The 25,313-nt window shown below is 38.5% G+C and overlaps 1 protein-coding gene across 6 annotated transcripts in view; it reads right to left on the minus strand.

Annotated features, from left to right (window-relative positions):
- LDB3 (LIM domain binding 3) overlaps positions 1-25,313 on the minus strand; it is a 116,121-nt gene that overhangs the window by 49,302 nt on the left and 41,506 nt on the right. For 3 of the 6 annotated variants that reach the window (XM_053949634.1, XM_053949632.1, XM_053949633.1), the window contains exons 4-6: positions 15,691-15,766; positions 8,685-9,091; positions 714-917 (exon numbers count right to left, since the gene is read on the minus strand). In XM_053949634.1, coding sequence (XP_053805609.1) covers positions 714-917; positions 8,685-9,091; positions 15,691-15,766 — 687 coding nt within the window. Of the gene's footprint in view, positions 1-713; positions 918-4,301; positions 4,325-8,684; positions 9,092-15,690; positions 15,767-25,313 lie in introns of all 6 variants that reach the window. The other 3 variants (XM_053949638.1, XM_053949637.1, XM_053949635.1) reach the window with 2 other exon arrangements.

Raw genomic sequence — 25,313 nt, forward strand, 5'->3', positions numbered from 1 at the left:
AAACCTGGCTACATTTATTGCATATGTCATTTCAGTAAAGTTATTACAACTCTGGATAAGTTAATCAGGTAAGATTACCAGAAACATGCATTGGAAAAGCAGAGTTATTAAAGATCAGGGTATTTGCCATAGTCCAAAGGATCTGCGTAAAACACATGTACTGTATGCAAACTGGGGATAGGGAAAATACAGCAAAATACTCCATTCTGAAGAATAAAACAGTAGCCAGCGCTAAATAAATATTTTGCATTCTTCATGTCACAATAAAAATTCCACCCCCCTTTTCTGTCCTTTCTGAGCTATGCATATAATAGTGACTACTATAAATCATGGTTGTCAGGAATGAAAAGCCATCCAATATCATATACAGAGAATTAGACGTATTTTTTGAAAGTTTATCTGTTCTAGGAGGAACACAAAAAAACTAGGGTAAATTAAGGCACCCCTGACCATGATAGGGGGGTTGGAACTAGATTATCTTTGAGGTCCCTTCCATTACAACAAAGCATGCTATGATTTTCTAGTGATCCATCCTTTTAACTTCAAAACATAGAAGTGCTTCTGGACACTGTCTAGGACTGATAGGCATTTTTCATGTGTAATATACCCCAGGAAAAAAGGAAGAGTCCAGGAAGAGCAAATGTGTCATGCAGGTAGGGATGTTACAAGTACCATGCAGAGAAAGAGCATTCCACAGAAGGAAATAACCTTACCCAGCAAATTCTCCACCCTGGGCTTGTGCCTGGCCTGCAATTGCATCCATGATAGCATCCTGGGAATACATGCTGATCGGGGTGTTATACTGCGCGTGAATTATGGTAGCCTTGCCGCCAAGGCCCTTCACCTCAATGGGTTTGTGGGTAGACAGGGCAGAGTCCTTCAGGACATTGGGGTTGAAACGCTCCGTGAAGTCCGTGCTGGGTTATGCAAGAGTGAGGTTCCACAGGGAAGGGAGGGGAAGAAAGGAGAGAGGCGTGAAGTTAAGTGAGGGAAGCACCACCAAGAGAGAAGTGTGCACGTCTGTTCATGGCATCTCACCACCAAAGCTTCTCATCAGAGAAGCACAGACAATGTAAGTACCAAGCCACAGTGAAAAGGTGGCTGTGCTAATGGATGTCATTTTTGGGTTGGCTTACGATGTATAAAAAGGAAAAAAAGCTGAAATAACTGTCACTGTATTAAAGTATCACAAAAAATCTGTAAGTATTTGTGGGATACTTACATATACTAAAATTCCGTTATTATATGCATATATACATCTAAGTGTATACAAACATGCACATGTATATATGCATGTCCATGGGATATACATGCACAGTGCAGAGAATTCCCAGTTCTTTTTTCATCCATTTGTGTTTTCAGAAGCATCTTACAAAGGTCTAGAAAGTACAGCGAAGCGAACAGATATCAGGTTCTCTATTATTTAGAAGGTTTCAGTACTTTCTGTCTGTGTTATTAATCACAGTGACACTTAGTATGTGCACCTTTTAATCTTCAAGGCTTTCCTCATAAAGACTAAACCTTCCCAAAAGCTCTGTACAGCCAGCCTGAAGTGCTGCTATGGCATGATAAATGCTCAGTCCCAGATCAAAATATGCAACATTGCAACCAACGAGACAAGTGCAGTTGGAAGAGTTGCTGCCTTAGTTTCCAGTGACTCCATTTACAAGGAAACATTTTATATTTGACAGACTGAGCCCCTAAAGCAAGCTAACTGAAGCTTCTGTGACAGCAGAATGAGTCAGTTTGATGTCAGACTGCAGCCAGAGAACAGCTGGTTTTCTTGTAGGGCTGAGTTGTGCATAATTCTAATCCTAGAGCCAGGACTGAGCACTGCCCAGAGTTCCAATGTCCAATGTCAGCCACTATAGTGGCTGCTCTTCAACCTATGGGAGATCAGGTGAATCTCTAGTCTGCTGTTCCTGTCCTGCCAGAAGCAGGTGGATGCCAGCAGGAGAGATGCCAAACACTCACTAAAACTGGACAAAACTGGGAATTCCATCCTTTGTGAAATAACAGATATTTCATAAATGTTTCATTCAGAACTGAACCCAAAAGCTGGAAATAGATATTTCTCCCCCTGCAGAAGAATTGCTGAAGAATTTAATTCCGTTTGATTGGAACAATTTTCCTTTTCAGTTTAAGACATTAGATTGTAAGTTTATTGGCTAATGTTGTTTTTCTCTTTACACACACAGTGTGACTGCTTACCATGGGTAGCCCCAGAGGGTGAGAGTTAAAACTGAACCCTCAACCCAGCATGATGAAAAAGGCAAAATCAAGTAAGGCTGGTAGCCATCTGACTTCATTATCTGGAGACTATCACAGGTGCTGTGCCACCTCTGAAGGCAGCCAGGAGATTCTGCTCTGTTTTCAGACTTTTGTTTGGTGGGATGCCCTGACTGAGGATGGACAGACACAGAGTCACACATCATTGCAAATCCTTGATAGTACATCGACAGCCACATCTGTGAGGACCAGAGACACACAGGTGCACATGCTGCATTACAGCCACAGCCTTCACTTGCACATGCCAACATTTTAAGGGAGGGAACTGGGAAGTGGCATTATGCAGTCAAAAAAAGTGAAAATTATCTTTTTACCAAGACATTCTCACATTTAAAAAACATCTCCCTTAACTATTCATCAACTCTGACAATTCTATAATTACAGTGACATCATCTCTGGAGGGGTGATGTGCAGAGACATGCAGGGTTCTGTACTGAGCATGCACATGCCTGACTTCAGCAATATCTCTTTTCTGTGTAATACCCTAAATAATCACTTAATTACAAAAGCACAGGTCCTCAAGATCTTGAATTTAGTGTTCTCTTTCTTTCACACTGTTGGAAGTGCTAAAGAGATTCTAAACCAAGATCTGAGAAGATTGTGTGAAGGAAAGGACAGAGGTTAAATATGCCACCTTTAAAGAATAATGTTCTAAGCAATTGGCTTCCACAGCCAGTTACAGAAATCAAAGCTACTAATGTCAGAAGAGCCTAAACTTCCCTCATGGTAGCAGCAGGAATCACTTGGGCTTTCACTTGTGGTCTTTATACAATTTTAGTGATGTGTTTGAAGAGGTTTTAGTCACATTACATCAAGGCAAACTTCCACTGAAGTTAACAGGATTCTGATAAAAATAACAGAAAAAAAATACAGAGTGCCAACTGCTGAGGTCTTTTTCTAACTCTGGAAGGAAACAGAAGATGTTAGTGCTTGTAAGGAGTGCTGGGCTCTAGGACAAAGTGGCAGAGGTAAAGCTGCAGAGAGAGCACCTCTGCCAAATGAATAGGATCTTCCTCCTAAGCTACGAAAGGATCAGGAAAAATAAATCCCAAAGCAAGTAAGATTACAAACACCTCTATAAAGTGACTTCTGCTTTCTAAGACAATCCTGTCAGAATAATTATTAATGTAAACTGGCTAGGGTTTTTCACTCCAAAGGAGTTACATCATCACACCCACACCTCACTGAAATCAACAGAGAATGAAAGATCAATATAAATTATATGCACTAAATATTATTTCAACTTTATGTATTCTACTACTTCTAACTTTGTACTGTCGGTTTAAATTTGACATTTAACTATTAGAATTATTTATTTTATACTCAATTTAACCCAGTCTCCAGCAATTTATGGACAACATTCAGGTCAGAGGCAAAAAGCAAGAGTTTAGAGACAATCCTCTGCCCCTAGAAAACTAAAGGTCAAAACTGAGGACTCTATAAAGTCTCCTAAATAAAGCAGATCAATCACATTTTCAAGTTAATAGTTATTTCTCTTTTGGGCAATAGATTTATCAAGGAAAATTACTTCATAGATTTTTTTCCTTATATCAGTTATCTTACTCCAACCTAAATTTAAATTTTAGCAGACTTTAGAAATTAATTTAACATTGAAGCTAAAAGTACTTCACTAATAACATGTCAAAAAAAAAAAAAAAGCTCAGATAATGCTCTCCAAATTCTGAAGGCATGAAGATGACTTAAAGATTCAAGAGGACTTAAACCTGCCCGTAGAAGCAAAACCACCTGAAAGCTTTTAGAAGAACTGGGCAGGCTCAGGTGGCAGCTCCATTCACAGCATTAGAGCATCACCAAGAAATGCCAAGCGGGAGCACTGCTGGACAGCAGGGGCAGCGCAGGGCGCCTGCCACACCAAGCGGATGTTTAAAAAAAATACTTGCACTTGCAAGCAGACACAGCAGCAACACAGGGGATCATGCTACCCCAGAAAACACATCTTCACACACACAGCGTCACACAAATATCTGGCACTACACAGAGGTGATACTAACTTGGCAGCGGTGTTGGTTATGACCTAGAAGAAGAGAAAGAGAACAAACATCATCAAAACCAACCACACAGAAAAAAGTCAACAGTTTGTAGAGTGCAAAGGGTAAAAGATATTTACAAAAGAATACTACAGCTCTTCTCAGATCATCTACAAATAAGAACAAAAATTAAATGTATGCCTAAAAACCCCAACATGATTAAGAAAGGAAAAAATTCAGGGATTATAGTTGATCCACCAGGATTTAGTAGGGTACCATGGCATTTTGGCTGACTGTTGAACATGATCTTATTGGTGTGCAACCTGAAAAGTACTACTACCAAAGTGAAGGGAGGAGGCAGCAGGGGGAAAACAGGAGGATTTTCAGAGTACATTCTCATCTGAAAATAGCAAATGAGTGGTAGAGACTATATTTTTCTCATAGATACTGAATATTCAGGGATAAAGTCTGTTCTTAGGCCACCCTCAGAGCTGGTTTTGCAAGACTGATTTTTAAGTCTTTTACATGCTGGAGCATATCCAAAGCATATATGGGTAAATGTTTTAAAGCTAAAACTAAGGAAAATGCCTTTGTATATAACAAAGCATTTGCCTACATCTGGCTGCACCTACATTATGCCAAGAGGCATGTAAGCCAATTAACTTTGGAATAGTCATTCCTAATCTATTCCACATGAAACAAAACAAGCCACACTTGCTATATGTTTTTTGGGATAGCCATATCAGTATATTTTATTCCAACTGGTTCTATACAGCATGAAAAAAATGTATGTTCACACTCCATTTCTGCATCTCTGCATAAACCAGTGATGGTGCTTGCACAGTAATTCCAAAGCACCATAACACAGGATAAAACTGGGAGTGCAGAAGAGTGTGCTCAGTCTGGACTACAGTACTCTTCCTAATAACTCTTTGTGGTGGTTGCACAAATAGCAGTAATGGGCTGTAATATTTATTTTAACTTTTTTTTTTCCCTGAAGCTTAGAATACCCACATTCTGCTCTTTTTTTGGTTGAAGAAATTAATCCTATTTTGTGCAAAATTAACAGGAAGAGATCCATGGTCAGTAATAAACTTTTCTTTTTACTTGGCTGCATGGAATGCTGTTGACAGAACTGGGCACTGAAGACTCCAGCTTGCTGCTGTGACATTTCTGTGTCTGGTACTGATACAAAATACTGGACAGCAAAGCTACACTGTTAGAGTGACATTCCAAGCGGATTTGGCCCCTCCTGCTTTTTCCTTGCAGAACCTTTGATATTACTGCTTCTTCCTACATATGATCTTTTTGCCTTGGCTCATCCAACAGCACTTTTCATGATCAAAAGCACTCTAATGAGCCAAAGCTGCAGTAAAGGCTTTGCACTTCGGCATTTCCATGGTAAAGCAATCACAGATCATACTCTGCAGCTACTGGTCAGACTCTCAGATTTGAAAATATTCTTCTAGCTTTATAAACCCTACATTAAGCCAAATGCTATAACAGGAACTGTTAGAGATAGGTTGTTGTTACAGGAACAAGCTGCAGCCTGTAAGCACATCAGTAATCCTACATCCATTTTAGGTGTATGCTGGACAGCTGGGCACTCATTTACAAAGAAACCAAATGTAATGGTATCATTTTCTGACTCATCCAGGCATCTACCATACATATAACATTTTCAAGGCAGAACTACCAAACCCCTAAAATACACCTTAATTAAAGGAATATAAAAGTATGTCCAAAGAAAAGAAACATTATGTGCACACACTAAGAACAGCTCAGTAGTGACATCTCAGTAAAGATATTTGAGATGTAAAGAGGCTGCTACAGCTTCCTTCCCAAACAGTAAAGCTTTGCTTCTCCTTATGTTTAGGATGTGATGAGAAAATTCCTCCCAGTTCAGAGCCACACATTATTTTAGTTTGGCTCTATATAGGGACATGTCTGGAACACCCAACTTGCTGCTTGCAGAGGTCACACAGTAAGAGGCCAGTAACCCAAGCCACCTGGCACGTACTTGTGGGACAGGTATTTACTGCCCTTGACCTACACTGTGAAAAATAACTGACACTGGAATGAAAAAGACGCACGTTACAAACTATGACTCACTGCTCATATTTATTCATACACTCCACAGCTTTCAGCACATCACGTTCCACACTCCTAACAGGCTATCTTATTTTTCACCACGGGTCAGAGTGATAAAGCTTTAATGTAAAGTGTATCAGAAAAACAGATGCTTTGTTATTCCTCACAGATCAAGGAAATAATCTCAAAATTAATTTCAGCTTCTTGATAGGATTTTCCAAAGGGTTTAGCTAAACCTGTAACAGCAATTCACACAATTAAGTTTAAATCATCTGATGAAAAGGGCACAGAACTGAAACATACCTTAAGATCACTCCTCATGCTTGAACTTTCTCGCAGCTTGTACCATACAGCTAAGTGTGTGTTTGTGAAAGCACCATAAATTCAGTTTTGGAGCACCACAATATCACAACCATGTTGCATTATATGGTAAGAATGTTCCCAATAAAGACCAGAGCTGATTTTGCAGTGCTCGCAGTGCTTCCTTATTCTCATATATACACTGTGAGATTGAGATTATCATGGATGCCACCAAGTCCCAAGATAGTTACAGGTTCCATGTTTTTCTCCACAGAGCAGGAGGCAAGATACTTCTTACTGGATAACAGTCATGGATAACAGACATGGATAACAGTCAAGTGGGAGTGGGAATGATAGCACTATTGAGCTCTGAATTTTCTCTGCATGTCAACAGTTCTCTAAATCTCAGAGAAGTTACCAGACAAGACACATTTATTTAGTGCTTCTGGACACTTTCATCTTTTCAGAATGTTCCTGCACTGTAGGATAAGGGTTTTTTATTTTTTTGTTTGTTCATCAGTGTTCCAGATGGTAAAGGCAGATAACAGTTCCCTAAAAATTCATTCAAACTGAATAGAAAGGCTCACACTGACTTTGGTGAGTGATGGATGCAGCTGTGTAATTCTGATAACAAACAGTCATAATGCTGAGCCATCCAAAATTCAGCCCCTTCACCCTCACCCCTGCAGGTATTAAGGAGGATTATGAACATAGTGGAAAAAAAGACAAGAAGATATACTACCAGGAAACTCTGTATATTGAAATAAAACAAGAATTGGTATTCTTCAGGAAACTGTAAATTAAGAGACAAGTTTTCTGAGGTTTATTTTGCTGATCTTGCTTACTAACTGAAATTATTTTTTTAAAGGTAATTGCTTTACTTAATTAGCAAGTATGAGAAGGGAGGATAGAATTTTCTCAGGTAAGTTAATTAGGATTGTTAATGTTGAGTGCTCAAGAGAGTGGCAGTGAATCATCTAAAATTACTTGAATCATCTAGAACAGGTGTATACACTCTTTTAATAGGATGAAATATCCCTACTTTTCTACAACTTAAAACCTCTTGGTTTTATTTTTGCAAAGAGCTGCTGCAAATGGATATAAAGCACTTGAAGATATGCATTTGTTATCAGACCTTGAGCGGATTGTCAGAATTTTTCTGGTTTTCCTTATATAGCCAAGTCCCTAGTGTCAAAAAACCACTTTTCCCCATAATCCTAACAAGAAATTTATCTTCATTTAAAAATACCCAAAGCCAAAAATAAACTAAATTATTAGATTGTTTGAGGATTTATAGATGAAGGCAAAAAAATTAGGAAAACCTGTTTCTCCCTGCTTTTTCTCATGTACTGCAGTCCAAGCCCCTCACTTCACAAACCTACTAATAAAACACATGACCTGCAATAAAGGAATATGGAAAACTTTGACAGCATGGGATCAAACTATCTGGGCAGTATCTGGAGATCATTCCTTGTTATAGCGAAGTTAACATTAACGCTAACAGATGCAAGACATTCTTCAAACCAGAGGACTCAAAATATTGCAGTTTTGACTCATTTTGCATAGGAAAGCCAACAAATTAAGGCAGGAATTACAGCAGGACACTCCAGTAGCTGGGTATGTCAGATTTGCTGGTCAAAGCCATTTCTCTGTAGCGAAGTACCAAAGATCAGGTGTGGTTTATAGCAGCTGCTCTAATCTTTGACAGCAATACTTGGTTCTCTGAGACTCCATACATTAGTTAGAACTGCTGAGTGTCACAACCCTGAGATGATTACAGTTACTTCAGTCCTAGTGTTCCCCCTCATGCTCTGCTAATCTATGCTGCACATCAGATACCAACAACCATTGTTCTGTAATGGCCATGTTTTGAGGGCTACTGGAAAATTTAATTATTGATTCAGACTTTAATAATTATTGCCAGACAAATGCACAATAGAGGAAGCACCATTACATTCACTGCTCAGCAAGTTCATGACTTATTGAAATAATGAAAGATGTTACCACGTTACCTACCCTCTAGGAAGTCCACCTTCCGAAGCCCTTCGGTTGAGACTCAATTTATGCATCTCAGCCATTTCCCTCAGGGTCTCTGCTGAGTAAAGGCCAATGGGGTTGTTATACTGCCTCGCTGGGCTCAGCTGGTGTGCAGGGCTACTGCCACCAGCCAGAGCAGGGCTTGCTTTGGAACCTAACGTGCTCTTGGCAGGTGAAATGTCAGGAGTCACAGACTGAGAGGACATGGAAGATCTAACTGTGGTAGTCTTTTGGTAGGAAGAGCTATTTGAAAGGCTGATCTCTTGCTGGTTGAGGTAGCCTGAAAAGGTTCCATTGGTTGCTAAAACACTACCCATAGGCCCAGTCGCCGTGTTAGTTAGAGGGCTGAAGGTTGTTCTGTTGCCATTGATTTCCCAAGCAGGTTCCTGTAGTAGCAAACATGCAGGCCAAGAAAAGAAAAAAAAAGAGCAAATCATAGAACACATGCAAATATAACATATCTACAATTAATGCTGTAAACATAGTCATAAACTAGCAATAAATAGACTGGGGCCAAAGCATTCAAAGTTTCAGGGAAGATTTTCAACAAAGAAATGCATGGTTTCAAAATAAGGGAAGCAAAACCAACTCAGGCATTTTTTTTTACTAGGTTTTAGTTGAAATCAACAAATAAAGCTTAACATTAAGAGAGCATTTGCTACTAGTCAACCTCACAGCAATAATTTTATATTAAGGCAACACTGTCCATTAATTTCTAGAATAATTACGAAATCTTAAAAAAAAGTCTTGAGGTAAGAATAATTTTAGATCAGGTACAACCATAGAAGTCAATGCCATTATTATAAAGACACAATGATTCTAAACCACACCATTCTGTTTTCTATGAGTGCACTTGAGATTATGGAAATTATGCACTGCTTTCCTGGGCTCTGGTTCATGCTGATCAGGCCATGCAGCAGGGTTAGCAGAGACACCAACAGGACTTGAGAACAGGAACTGTTCCATGGAGAGGCTGCTCCTATGCTGATTGTTCTGCTTAATTTCCACCTGAGGGAATGTGTGCTTGAGAATGGAGGTGTGTGTGTGATCCTTCAGCCCTGTCCCAGATAATATTCCTAACTGGAACAGCAGCAGGTATTCCCTTTGCCAAAGCAATCTCTCCTACAATACCTATACCCATAGAAGTCTGTGCTGGTGCTCACATTCAAAACAATCTACCAAAACCTCATCCTGGAAAAACACAGTCCAACACTTGAGTTTCATAAATGAGTCACTATAAATGCACCTTAGTGAAACCAAAATAAGAGGTGAAATCAAAAAAGAAAAATGCTCACAGTTAAGAGGCCCAGTAATGCTGGCTACTTACTGCAGCTCAGGGGACAGGGACAGGCAGGGGACATCAGCCTAAAGCAGGAATGGAGCCCACAATCTGGCCTCAATGATAGCCACTTCCAAGGGCAGGTGATGGCCTGCAGTCATATTTTGCCTCATTCATTGGCAATGCAATCAGCATCTTTAACACTTTGCATTCATTTCCCCCTTGCATGAAATATAGGCCTGAGAATAATTTGGCCACTAATTCTATGCTTTTGCTAATATTCGTTATTAATTTACTAATTTTGATACTATGGTTAATGAGAAAAATATTTTTATTGCCCTTTTGGATTTTCTATATTGCATGTATAAATTTAGGGAGCATACATTTGAAAAAAAAAAATCAAGATAATTTGCATTGATTATTAAAATTTATTTTAAAAACCCCTAAAGGTCTAAGGATATAATCATATCCTTATAATCAATATAATCATAACATTAAACACATTTAAGACATGTTGAATCAAAAATGTAAGGCAGATAAAATTAACTAAGATAATTTTTCTTAGTGATAAACAGGAAGAGATTTTAGCTGGCATTAATAGCTGCCCAAGGCTGTAAAAACAGATAATCCTAAAAGCATTTTCAGACCATGCCTTTTTAAATAAATACATTTACAATACATACTTCAGTTATTATACTCTGACAGTGAACACAGCAAACAACAATCCCTTCCAGTGGCCTACTGAAAGCTTCTGGATATCATTAAATAAACAGAAAACAGGGCTTCTCTCTAAAAATATGTTCAAAAAGAGGCACAAATATGTTCAAAAATTAACTAATTACTTGGGCAAACCATTTTTACATGCCAGCACAGAGGGACAAAACAATTATTAAATAAAAAATAAACACATATGTACTAGAGAAGAAAAAGGATATGCTGGAGTTATATTCATTTATTACCCTGAAAACTCTGTGGCTTTTTGTTAACAGTGGGTTTCTTCCTACAACCCAAAATAAAAGGACATGCAGGAGAGCTGATTGTAAAGTATCAGTTTCAACTGCTAATGAGAGAAATGCCACATATTTCCTTAGCCCTAATGCATTTTTATAGTCTTGGTGTCACTGGACAGTAACAATAGGCAAAGGGAAAATTACAGGACAGCTGTAAAAAATGATGGCTGATTATTTTGCTCCCTTTTGGCACAAATGGAGTTCTGGTTTTGCTCCTCAAACAATCTCTAGCTAGAATACCAGCATACTGGCAAATCTGCATTAGAATTCTTAAGAACCCAGCAGTGCCAGGTCAGCAATCTCCATCTTGAGTTCATATTTTGGATAGTTTTAGGGCAGTTGTTTTCCCTGTGTTATGGGGGGAAAATGGATGAAACAGGAAGTGTCTAAGGGAGCAGCTGTACTTCTCCTAAAGAATTACTGCCCCATCATCAGCATGTTTAGCTCTTCCCCTTTTGTGACTAACAAAAAAAAAAAAACAAAACAAAAAAAAAACCAAAACAAAAACAAAAAAAAACCCACACAAAACAAAAACCAAAAAAATCTCTGCTTCAGCTTATTCCTGGGAGAATATTGTAGAATTATTTTTTGTCTCCAGTTCAGTGCCAAAGTCAGATCAATGCAGAATTTCAGAACCCATTTCTGACTGTGAAGGGTAAATGTCTAATACTGAGCAGCAGCACTGAGCTTTCAGCATTGCATCACATGAAATGCAGCCAACAACAACAAACGTTCCCCTGTTCCCCATCTCTCATCCCATTCTGTTTCAGTGGCTGGAAAAGCAAGCTGACACTTCTAGCTCTGGGAATCTGATGCTACCCCTCCAGCCGACCAGGAGAGGAGGCCCTGACACTGAGCAATGGGCTTCCCTTCAGGAAGATGTGGGATCGTGCAGCAATCCCTTACTGCAGGAGGAAAACTGCGTAACATCAGGGAATGAGCTTAAAACTGATAAATGTAGAGGAGTCTCAAACCTTTTGAAATAGCAGGAAGCTAGGAATCAGCTCAATTTCCATTCTGAAATATTATTATTGTTTGTTTATAAAAATCCAGTTTCTATGAAAGGCAAGTGCTCCTTCTTATGTATTAGGGAAGTGAGAAATAAATTTATATTGGGAGATACAATACCAGGTTTTGCAGGTCCTCTCCCTTTGACAAATCATTCTCTATTTATCTATTGCTGTGACCCTACAGTCATTACTCACCACTTGCTCTTCTGGGAGAACAATTTTAACAATATACCAGTGAATTTGACCACACAACATGCTCAAGAAGCAATTGTTGTTTTAAAATTTTTAGAGGATAAAGGGAATGGAGGCACCATGGCCCAGAATGACTCTGCTCAAAGACACGATCAAACTGCTTTTGGCTGAGCCAGCTCCCCCATCCTATACTCTACTTAAAAAGTCAGTCATCTCCATCTATTTTCTCTTATACACATAGGCTCCCAAATTTGGAGGAAACAAATCATAAGTATGACAAGATGCTCACTCCAAAATAAGTGTCATCAGTAGTGTTTCACAGAAAGCACACACATAGCCATATTATAAGAATTAACAAGGCTGTCAATACATTCATGCAAATGGACAAATGTTAAAGCCATGCTTAAGCCCTAGAACTCCAGCTTGAATGTTTTAAACTGCACTGAGCTGAATCTTCACTTTTGTTATGTCCCCTCTGAAGAGCTGCAGGAACTCATTGACTGATTGATGGCTTAGTTTAAATCCTTGGACTCAAGCTTACTCTTACTGTTATTTGAATGCTTTCAACATTAACTATGCCCTTTCTTCCAGCTATGTCCCCTCTGTGCAAAAGACTTCACTAAATCAAAAATATTTGACTAAACTAAATGAAATTGTTTCTAGTTTGAGATTTATATCAGATATAGTGAAACTGAAAAGCAACTGAAAACCTTATTTCCAATAATAGCCCTATATACTTATGGTTGCAGAACCTATATAATCTATAACATTGATCAGCTTTGTGAAAGAATGACTAATCTTTGTGTAAAAAGTATGCTTGTTTCCCTAAAACAAAAAACAAACAAAAAACCCAAAATAAACAGTGAAAGAAGAAGTGCATGCTTGAAAATTAGTCGAAGCTGAAATCAGATCAGCAATAATGTACAAGAGGATTTATGGTTTTAACTAAACACTGAAGTTGCACATGCAGATTGTTTAGCTAACATTGCCATGCCTTAACCTTAAACAGAGAAGGGTGAGAAAACTTCTTTTGATGTATGAGGATGACACTGTTGTCCTGTAATGCAGTCTTTTGCTGATTTTTAAAAAATACCATCAAATTCATTTCACGTAAACTGTCAGTCTAAACACTGTCAAGCAGAGGTGTGGAGGTGACTTCTGCCTGTGTGTCACAGAATTCTTCATTTATACAGTGATACTGTTACTAGAAACAATAAAAGGACAAGCAAAGAAACCTTGGGTTTAAAGTGTATTTACTGTAACCCACCTTACTGCCATATCAGCATTACACTGCTTCTATCAGCAAAGTATTTTATTCTGGATTTTGAGACTTCTCTGAGGGCTCAGTGCCTTTTTTCCTTCCAAAAAACCCCAGAGAAGAAGAATTCTTCACTTAAAACTTACTATTAGCATAGACAAGTGTCACAAGTGTCACTCCTCTTGACCTGCAGAGGGTCCAGCAATCTGATGTTACCTCTTCCCCTGGGTGAAAGACCCTACACCTAAGAGCTTCCTGAATACTGCACGATAGCCTGTTTCCCACCATACCTTCCCCTGGATGCCACCCTTTTCTCTAGAAAGGTTCCACGAATTCTCTTTTCCAGCTGCTGGTACTGCAGGCAGCTGGCTCAGAAAAGGCTGCCTCCAGCAGCTCCTACAAACCTTTCCTGAGCACCTTGCACAGAATTCTCAAACGTAAGACAGCAAGCTTCTGAAAATGGGTTGAGTCTTCTGATCCTCATCTGTCTCTGAAGGGTTAGAATAGGAAATGTAAAGTGTATGGCTTTCATGCTAAGGGGTCTTTTAGGACCTTCAAGAAACCCCTGTTGTGTGTAAAGTTAACTTTTCTATACAATAAATAGTTAAGGGAGGAAAATATTTTCTGTGGTAAACAGCTTTGAAAACCTATGGCAGCAATTTTAAAACTGACACTTGCCAAGGAAGAAATACACTTAAAATGCATCTAAAAGAGTCATGAAAATCCAATATATAAGAGCTTTATGTGCCTATGGAGGAAGGAGACAAAATTTTCATACCTGTGCTGGTGCTATAGAGCCCCAAAAGGTAGGTGTCAATCTTGTGTTGGTGAGTAACTCTGATGAGACACATCTACTCACTGCTTGAACACTGACTGCATTCTGGGTGGGTCTTCAGGGAAAATGAGAACTCCTTCCCCTTCCTGTCCCTATTACTTTGCTGGTGCAGTCAAACACCAGTTTAACCAAAAGCATGATCCATTGCTTTTGTTCTAGAAATTTCACACAGTACTGTTTGGTGACTATTCCAATGAGTTCCTCCAAAATAACTTTTATAAAATTGTGATATAAACAGAAACAACTCTGAGCAAGATAAATTCTTAATTTTGTCTTCCCTTGCCAAAAAAGTTTACAAGATCCAGTCTGAAAAAACAATTTCTGCCTCAACTAATAAATGGCCAGTCAGGTTAATATAAAATTTCACAAAATAAAATTGAATCAAATTATTCCCCCCAGTGCATTCTCTTCTGCTATTTTGAACCTATTTGCAGCAGTTTCAGGGATGATGTTACCATCTGTGCTCTGAATTTGGAAAGCATAGTGGTTATAAAAATTACTTAAAATTGATCTATGGAAGTTGGAACTGTCAAAACCAGTAGAAAATCATCTAATTCCCCACGTATTTTGATCTTCAGTGTTTTTTATTTATATGCATGCTAGGAATGAAACTGGCACAGACAGCAGGGATAAGTTGCAGCAATGGAAACTTTAGCTCCTGTCCATTTATCAAATGCATCAACAATACAAATGTCCTACCCAGAGCCTGAGCCTAGGGAGATATACACCATCTTTCAGGTACCCCTGCTCCTCGGTGCCTCCAAAGATACAGAAGATGAGTTGCCAGGTATAGTCAGTGTTTATTCTAAAATGAACATTTATTTTATGAAATGAACATTTATTTTATTTTATTTATGAAAGATGATGTGCTTTGGCAATGGAAACCAAACCATTCATTTCCTCTGCCACTTGCTGTTATTCATTAAATTATCCTCTTTATTTTTTATTCTCAGGTGTTCTGAATACTATGATAAGAGCACTATATGATGCAAGCTTTCAAATGCCCTCGTGTCCTCTTTCCAAATCAGTGTAGTTTCAGTTGCAGCCAGGATTTGGAGAGATTGAGGCACAGTCTAATGGTTCTCCCCAACAATCTATGAAAGCAAATGTAGATTTTTGAGAAGCTTTAGTGGCTTCTTGTAGCCAAGATGAAAGCAGTTGCTCAGAATTGGTCAGACCAAATTACATCAGAGGATAGCTGGATGCTTTGGTTCTGCTGATCAGAAATTAGCAAAATACAGATCACTAATACGTTGCCTTGCAGCAGTTTTGCTGCCTGTGCATTCATTCAACCTTTAATTATTTGGGGCAGGCAAAAGCTATTTCCTGTAACAGATATTTACTTTCACTGCAGCAGATAGAAATGGTATTCACTCTTGTGAGGAGAAACGTGTCACTTACCTTCTGATGGGGAATTACAGCCCTGGGAGAGTCAATTCTGGGAGCTGTCGTTGAAACTGGCACTGGACGTTTAGATCTGGGGATAAAACAAAAAAGAGAAAATAAAAGAGATGTGCAATCTGCACTCCTATTTTTCAGCTCTAATTTCATGCCAAAAAGCTGCTACATCAGGACTGAAAGTTAAGCGTAGCCTAGACTTTTTCTGTCCTACATCCTCATTTACAAAGGTATTAAATGAGAGAAAAACTTTGAGAAAGTTTCTCTGAATGATGAAAATCCACCAGTTATGGAAGCAACCTCTGACTTGGGAGATCATCTGTTTTCCAATACTTGTGACAAACTGCATTTTCATAGATGAAAGTCAGCCACAACTAGATAAATTCAAGTTTAGGCAGCCCTCTGGAAAAAGAGACTTAAAGGTGTTTTAAAATGCAGATGCTAAACTTTGGTGCTGAGGCATCTCAAGATAACTCCTCAAAAGATTATTGTTTAATAGCTTAAACTGTACAACTACAACTGCAATTACTTCAACCTCTCTTCAGGAAGAAACTTGGGCTTCACTTCAGACAACTGTGTTTCACAATGAGCAGAACACTACTGAATTAGCCACTCCAGGTGCCTGTCTTTCACCTGTATTTGACAAATAAATGTCCTTGATCATTTAAAGAGCCCAAAATAAACCCCACTAAAATGCTCTGAAAACATACGGTTTGCCTTTTCATTGTAATAATAAAGCACAGTGGCAAATATCATCTGAAGCACTTCTACTATGCCCAGGTAAGGGAAGATGTAGTTGTGGGAGGTGCTGTGAGAATCTGCCCAGTGGTGAAGTTCCCCTGAAATCGTTCCAGTACATATGGGATCACCAGAAAAAAAGGAAACAAAAAACAAAAATAGTCAAAAGAACCAGAATTATACAAGTAATATCCCATTTTCAACCTACAGAACAGGCTTATGCCTCAAATTCTAATCTTTAAAAAGTACATTTCAAAATTAGGACAGGTATAAAAACAAAATAAAAATACTTAAAAGCTTACAAATCAAGTAGAAGCAGCTAAGACCTTTGGAATTGTTTGCTTTAGCCAGGAGATGAAGAAGAGAAGACATTGCAGAGGCTTAGAAAATAATGAATGGTAGAAAAAGGGAAATAAAACTACTCTTGTGGACACTGAATGAGATTGAAAAGATAACACATATAAAATTGATAAAGGAAAACATCTTTTTCTAGAGAACTTGATTAACCTGAGGTGAAACTCATTGTTACAAGGTAGCATTGAGACTATGAGAAGAGCAGAGTATCAGAAAGGATCAAACAGTTCTACGTAACAACAAAAACCCTCAAGAGCTGCTTTAGACTGGGTATTATAAGTAAATACACAGACTTTCATTTTTCATGGCACAGCTCAAAAGACCTTCTGTGTTAGGTTCATTATTTCCTTTCTGAGGGCTGTGCTGCACTTTCCTCTGAAATACTTACCAGGGGCATCCATCAGAGAGGGAAAGCTGAGCTCAACAGGAACAGGGCTCATCCCCAGTGGCAATCCCTGCATTAATAACCAGCTTCACACTGAGCTCTGGGTTTAACTTTAACTGCCACATTTAACATTTTTTCCATAAGCAGTAGTGAACATACAAAAAAAGACCACCTAGGAGAAAGGAGTAATCCTTACAGGAATGAAGTGGAAGATTTCCCCTTAGAAGGTAAGGAAATTTTGCTACTTTGGGAGCTGAAAACAAAGCTGATGTAATAGATGCCTATCTTACAAGCTGGTACTATGAAAATGAATGCAGTCTGAGGAAAAAATGAAAACTGGCACTTTGTTAAACAATGTGTAATTAACCTGTGAAATTCACTGACAAAGTATTCCTGAAAAAAATGGGCTAGAAAATTGTAATTCATGCTCACAGCTGAAATACATCACAATATACTCTCAAGATATAATTATCTGAGAAATAGATATCTTCAAGTTCTAAGAATAAGAGCTACTCACTAACTGCCTAAAACAAACTTTCCTCAGGCAAGTTATCTTCCCTCAGGAATGAATGCCATACTCTTCCTCCAACCATTTTAGCTTAAAAAGAGAAACGATAAATCATATTTATGAGACATGCACATGTATCATGAAAGACAGCAAAAAAGAGAAAAAAATCAACTGCAGCTCATAACACAGGGTAGCTGAAAACTGGCAGTGACAGTTTATGAGCACACAAAAATTTAGGGGATGATTCTGCTCCTCTTTCCATTACTGTAATTTCTGAGTACACCCAGTTATTTCTGTGAGGTGACATTGGTGGGCCTGGGCATACCATGTTAAGTGTCCCCCTGCTCTGCTCACTGATGATGAATTTTAGTGGCAGAGCTGCTCAGCACTGTATATGTGGTTTTGCCATGTACAGAGGTTGAGCAAACAACCACACACTGCATGTTTGATGCTTAACTGGAAAACAGTTGTATTGCAGCAAAATAATTTATTTACCAGACTATTCCATTACTTCTGATATTTATAGTATGTTTTGTTTTTCCTCTCTCATTACCTGCCCACAGAAGATGAAGCTAAAAAGCTGCATTTCTTCCACATTAGCAATAAAATACATCTGTCATTCACAGTGTTAGCCAAGATTTGTATTTGACACCAGCTTGGAAATTTCAAGATGTTACTCAAAAACAGCTCTGACTTGGATGTTTATAGCTTTGATATTTAAAAACAGAATAATGAGGCTTGCTAGATCTAGCAGAGGCTTGCACCAGAGAAAAGGGCAGAAGAGGTGAAATCAATTTGTGGAATGAAATTGTATGCACTTGCAGAATAAAGTGATTATTTACATAAGAGTCATTACTCCTCCAGGAAAAACATCTGCAAGTTCAGAACATTTTTTTTCCTCCCTCTCTTGCTAGATGGATTAAATCCTGCAGCAACAGAAGTTTGCTTATCAAGTGATGATGGTAGCGAACATATGTGTCCAGGTTTACATTTTAATCCACCAACTGCAAAATTATTTTATTCCAAATACTTAAGGGTGTACCTGCTCAGTTGGGCCATGACAAGGATGAAAGCCCAAATTTCACAGATGATTGTGATAATTTTAGATTTGATGTTGAAATTTTCCATCAAGAAAAATAATCAAGATTATTTTTTTAGGCATTAAATTTGATTTCAACTTTTAGACATTTTCTTCTATATTTTCCAAGTTAAAGATGGATACAAAAACCTCATTTCAAAATGAAAACTTAAAACAGTTCTAATGATGACTAAACACATAATTCTGGTATTTTTTAAAACTCTTCTCCTTTCCACATATACACCTCTTCTCTCCCTCAGTACTGGTCCTGTTTTTTAATGAAGTTCAAAACCAAGATGGATGTAGTTTTGCAAAGCAGTTCAATCTTGATAGCACTGCTCAAATGACTGCCAGAATTTCTACTTGTTCCCACCTAAATAGGTCTTTAATTGAAGAGCACTTGACTTCAATCCTGGTGTTTTTGTACTCACAACCAAGGTTTATTATAAGTCAACTGCACTGAGGAGTGCAACTGCTGCCTAAGAAAAGGCTGCAAAGGAGTTCTGTGATGCACTATCAGTTTAAATTGCATTCTCAGGGGAGCAAAATATTGTATTTGCAAAGAGGTGACATGATCATAGAGATAATATCTCTTTTTCATTTTCATGGGACTTTTTTCTATTTCATATCTTCACCAGTCAGTGTCTAGCTTTTCTAATTCTCAGGACAACTAAAATCAACATTTCTTTTCTACAGTATGCTTTTTCATTTGTTATTGGATGACACATGAGCATTTATTTACCACTTCTTGAATATCTTAATAATTGTATCCTAGTATTTCAACTACTAGAAAATGAAAAGGCATCAAGTGCATGGAAAGGTAATAAAACAGATTAAATTAGAGTTAGAAACTTGACATACTTTAGCTATCACCTAACTGAAATGGAGGCACTCTGAGGTGGAGCAGGTAAGCACAGAGCAGGATGCAAAAAAACCCACATAGAATAGGGCTTCTGATATATATATATGTTTTAATACATTAATGCTCCTGAAAATTTGCTGGGAATGATGATGGGAGTGCCAGGGAAAGATGTAAAAAGAGAAACTATTTCTCATGGTTTTCAATTTGAGGTGTCCATTTAATAAGTGCTAAGATACTAATGTGCCAGGTAAATTTTCAGCTAACCAGTGAATTAGGCAGCCAAGCAGAAGCTGCTGCTTTTTTCTAAGTCTTGCACAGAAAATCTTGAGTCCCATGATACCGTGGTGTAATTCTCTGTGTCCTGCCTGGGATATCAGCAAGCACTCTGAGTGACTTCTCATTGTCACTCTTATTGACAAAGCCCTGAACATTTCACAGTACTTAAAATACAACTGTGATCATTCTGGGCCTAGGATCAGACCTACTGTCCCTCTCTCAGGGTATCATCTGTGCCGGCAATAAAATTGAAAAATACTTCCACCAGCACTTTTGTTCTCTATATATCAATGGCAAATGCAAATATTAGCATTTGATTGGATGACTGATTCATTAATTATTTCCTTGCATTACACTGCACTCAGATTGCAAGCTGGGCAATTAAGCTTTTCAGACCTTCTTGCCAGAAGGACAAAAGCTTGTTAGGCAGAGAGAGCATCAGCCCAAAAGGGAGCAGCTATCCAATAAAGTATGTATTACCTATTTTCCCCTAGAAGGAATCTGAGTCGGAGGCAACTACAAACATTAAGGGATAGAAAGGGAAAGTGAAAAGGAAGAAGTCTTGGAGATTTTTGTGAAAAGAGGAAAGAAAGCGAACTGAAGCCAGTATGTGAAAAGATGAGATTTTTCCAAGGCTCTTCTGATCTCTCTTTGACCCTTTCTACTTCTATGGCATCTGCACAGTCCCTGCTGCATCCTCCCAACTCCTCCCCTGCTGTGGAGAATCCCTCCTTTCCTGAGCTGCTCCACATTCTGCCCTCCAGCTTGTTCCCACCTGAATGGAGCCACTGGCTGCCAATGCCTCCATTTGCTCTTAATTGACTTGGTACTGACCCTAAAATTCCTCCATCCCAGCAGCTTCTATGGGCAAACAGGGAGGCTATCCAGTATCCCTGCAGCTCTGCCCTCGGGGTGACAGTTATCCACAGAGTACCAAGTATGAATGCTGAGCACATGCCTGGCACTCACCCAATACACACAGCAAGCTCCAAGGAATGTGGACACCTTTAACCTCCAAGGAGTGTGGACACCTTTACTCAGGCAGGTTATCTCTCTGTCTCCTCCTTCCTGTCTTTGCACCATTTTTAAACCATTTCCAAAAATTTCCTCTACGTATCACTATTGAAAACTAAGCCATAAAAAAATGTGGATTCCGACCAAGGAAATTTAATTCCATTAAAAAACTTGTTTATGCTGTCATGGTTTGAATTTGTATGTAGATGCATATTGCCATTAACACTGTTGAAGAAATAGATTAATTTATATCAAATTTATGTGCAGCCCAGTGCAGACAAACCCACAATACTCTTGAAATATTCAGAAATACTTAAATTGGTATTGATTATAAATAGGAAGTGACTACTTTCACCAATAATAAATTGATTTCTTGCAGAACTGGCAGTGCCTAGTTATAGACAATGTCAGTTCAGAATCAAAAACAGGAGTCTGAAATGCAATCGGATTTATCAGAGGGATCAAGGCTTAATAGCATAAAAACTTCAGATACAGCAGCTTACTTGGAACCTAAAGTTTGGCATAATTATTTATTATTAATGATTTAATCATTAGATTATTTATAATTACTGAGAGATGCTAAAAAATATACTGAAGGTAAACATATAAATAATAAAAAGACTTGTTTATTTAAGATCATCAGAAAAAATGTTTGGGTTATGAAATGATCTAGTACATAAAGCAAAGAATTAGTAATAATTAATAAAGAGCAGAAGATGCACTGAATAAAGATTCAGTTCTTGGATGTAACCTATCATACCCTGGTCTTAAGATGTGATGCAACTCTCCCCAGTAAATATAAGTTTTGAAGACTTTGGTATCAAATATTTAAGAAAGTTCTTTAGCTGAAAAATATCTGAAGTGAACTAAAATGATTTCCTCTGCTTATTCTCCACCTCCCATGCAAATAGTGCACCTGAGACTTCGACTACCCCCATTCCAGTATCAACAGGGTCTTCCTGCAGTCCTGCAACTCTTGGCTTCTTAGCAGCTTCCTTATGGGTGAAGGTCATTCAGGTGCAGATTTCAGAGCAGCAATAGAGACTGATGTAGGGAATTTCCCTAAACAGCCAGCTCCAGATTCAGGAAATCACATGCAAACTTCTAAGATACGATGATGCTCAAAATAATAGCATCAGACTTTGTAACTGCCTTCTGTTCACTCAGAGGAGTTCAAGTGGTGCCCAAACCCAAAGAGATTTCTAACATTACACAGAAAAAGTCTAGTTTTCCCCTTACCACTGAACATTTTCTAAAAGGAAAAGCCTAACTCAGTATACTTCAAGCATCCTGACCACATTAGTTTACTGAAGCTATTAATAAAGTGTATTTACTTGGTTAATTTTCCTGTAACTCCTCTTCATTGGGATGTGGACCTTACAGTGTGGCTTTTAGAGCACTTCTAATGAACATATATGGGAGAGAAAAATTTACGAACATGGATAATCACACCTTAACTACAGTCTACCTCATTTAGGCCTGCACTTTCTGTTTCCAAGCTAAAACACTTCAAGGAACTTTCCATTAAAATCCGCATCAGAGACTTTGACTAAAAACATAATTCTATGTCTTAAGACTAAGTGGATAAAATTAGTCAGGACTTGTCAAAAGAGTTTGTGTCCCTTGGAGGTATTTGAGTACTGTTTGGGGTTGTCATTACATCCATATAGTAATGCCCCTGGCCAGCCTGTGCTCAGCACCAATGTGCTCCAGCAGCCACCAGCCAGGGACAGCACAGACACCAAGAGCTGCCCAACCCCAGCAGTGCCCAACAGCCAGGCTAAACAGACCTTGGATATCACTGCAAGAAACAATGGGCTGCCAATGATTAAGAGTTTGTTGGAGAAAAAAAAATTAGGGTAGACAGCTTTTATAGGGGTTGATTGGCAAGAAACACCGCAGTGAAAGGGATCCAAAGGAAACCAAAAAACTTACAGGAACAGAGAACATTTACAAGGCTTATCTAGTAAAACCAGCATTTTACCTGATTGAAAAATTCCACTTCTAAAAATACTTTTTCATCCACTCCAATTAGCTTTAAGTGTGTAATTTACATTTTTCTATGACTGGGTTTAAACTAATCAGCATTAATAGGAAAAGGTCCCAGCCTGAACAGACTGTGACCTTGCTGTCTGTTGTAACATTTTGGCTAACTTTCTTGCAGAAAGCAGACAGGAACTGTTTGTCTGAAAGAATACAACTGCCATGTTTATTTACTAAGCTGTGTCAGCCCACTGACTTCAGTGAGATGGGCCCATGGTACCCATCTTGACCTTTCCATGGTGAGTGAAATATAATATGTGAAAGAATTCACATGGAGATTATCTTTAGGGAATCCAGAAAATATTTCTCACATAAAACAATGAATTTTAAATGCAATTCTAAGCTGGTATTCAGGGGGAAAAAAAAAGTGATGTGTACTCTGAGAACAGTTCTAATCCCTAAGCAGAATCTTGCCGCAATTAAAACTTCACTGCCCTTTAAAGCCTTGGCATATATCCAGTTTCCAGGCTCTTTTCTAAAACTAACAAGGACACTTCATGCAGTGAGTGTAAATAGCAATCCACTAAATTAAACTGCTCATTTAAGGAATATATTTGTATTTATTCCAGTGACTGACATTGATACTTCATTTCATTTTCCATGGAAATAGCTGCTCATTAATTTCACCAGCACTAAATGTTACTACTCAGAGAGAGTAGCTCACAGTCCTGTCCAGATGATAGCCTGACATCTGTAAACAAATCCTACTGCCCTCTCATACCTGCATACAGAGACAACTGGGCACACAATGGGAGTCACCGCTATTTCACACAGAGTGAGAGAGGACCAACTCTCTCAGTAATACAGTGTACCTTCTTTAACCCAGTAGTGGGATGTGTCTTCTTTAATGCTTTAAGCATACAGAACCACCAGAAGGAAGGAAAAAAACCTTGGCTATTGGTGGTAGATGACTTAGAAATTCTACAGTCACACAGTGTAATCAAAATAAGCTAACTAGTATGGCATGTCATATCCACCATTAGTGTTCTTTTTTTCTACTAATCTGCTTAATATTTTGAATAGTCCAACTAGTTTAGACCATGCTTTCATCAATATTGTATATATAGTTCCAATTTACCCTGAACTGGAACAGATACTATCTTTTAATTCTTTTGAGCATAAATATAACTGTATTCTAGTTCTGATTTAAATGTGCCCATCAGCAGACCTAAAACATGCACAGAATTGGTTACTACACCCAGCATCAGACAAAAGCAAGTAGTTTACAATAACCACTGAGTTCTCCTTGCTTGCAGTTTGCTGTCACCACATGCTTTATTTATAGTAGGCCTGAAATAAATACTGCAGGATCAGCCATCTTTTGGTGCTGCACAAAAAAGGAAAGCTATTAAATATTTACCATAAGTCTCTCATAGCCTCGCCTCTGACACTTTCCCTTTCAGTAGAGAAAAGAATTATTTACCTCATGATTTTCCAACAAAAGACAGCCAGTTGTGACTGTCTAGAAGCAAAGGGTAGCATCACTGGCATGCCCTGGGAGGGGAAAGTTTTGTCAATGTGCACCCAGTACAGAAGTCTCCACCTCCCCTGCTCCTCTCCAGCAGCACAGAGTGATGCCAAAGCGGAGCCTTAGAGTGACACAGGAATGTTTGTGCCAGCAGAACGAGGCACACTCATGTTACAGCACTTTCCAAAACTAAGCCAGTACATTTGGTGATTCCTTTCCAAGGAGGCTGATCAGATTACTAGAGTTATGTTGTGGATGCTCCAGTGAAACATGTTGACAAATAATGCTGCTCTCTTTTTGTATTTACTGTGCATTTAAGAAAGAAACCCGTTTGTATGAGATAAAAATAGACTTTGCATGCATTTTGTTTTTCACTGTGAACTGAATACTGCACAATCCAATGTTTATGGCCTAATATCTATGGGACAGACAGACAATTAAAGATGAACTTTGACTGGCCTAGAATTAAAATGCCTGAGGGCAGCTGTGTAGCTCAAGTAACTGATTAGAAACTGATACTGAAAAATTACAGAGAACTGAACTCCAGGAGGTCTCAAAAAGACTAAAAGCAAAGCAATGTCTTTTTTCCACCCCAACCCAGACCATTATAGAGTATGATAATAGCCTTCCACAGCACAGTCCAGCAGAACCAGCACCAATCCCCCCTCAGTACACCTACAGCAATGCAGGTTTCTAAGGAATAAGCTGCATCTATAGAGGTATGTAACACTTTAGAATATCAGCCTGGTTTTCCTGAGTGCCTCATGGGAGTTCTGCTGAGTAATAATTCACAGTGCCAAAGACACTTATTTCCTTCTCCTCTCACTCCTGCTCTTTTCTCTAGAAAAAAAGAATTCACTTCCTAAATATACTTTGTCTTCTAAACTTAATGAAGCAGTG

This window comes from Vidua chalybeata, chromosome 8 (assembly GCF_026979565.1).
Source record: "Vidua chalybeata isolate OUT-0048 chromosome 8, bVidCha1 merged haplotype, whole genome shotgun sequence".
NCBI classification, from domain to species: Eukaryota; Metazoa; Chordata; class Aves; order Passeriformes; family Viduidae; genus Vidua; species Vidua chalybeata.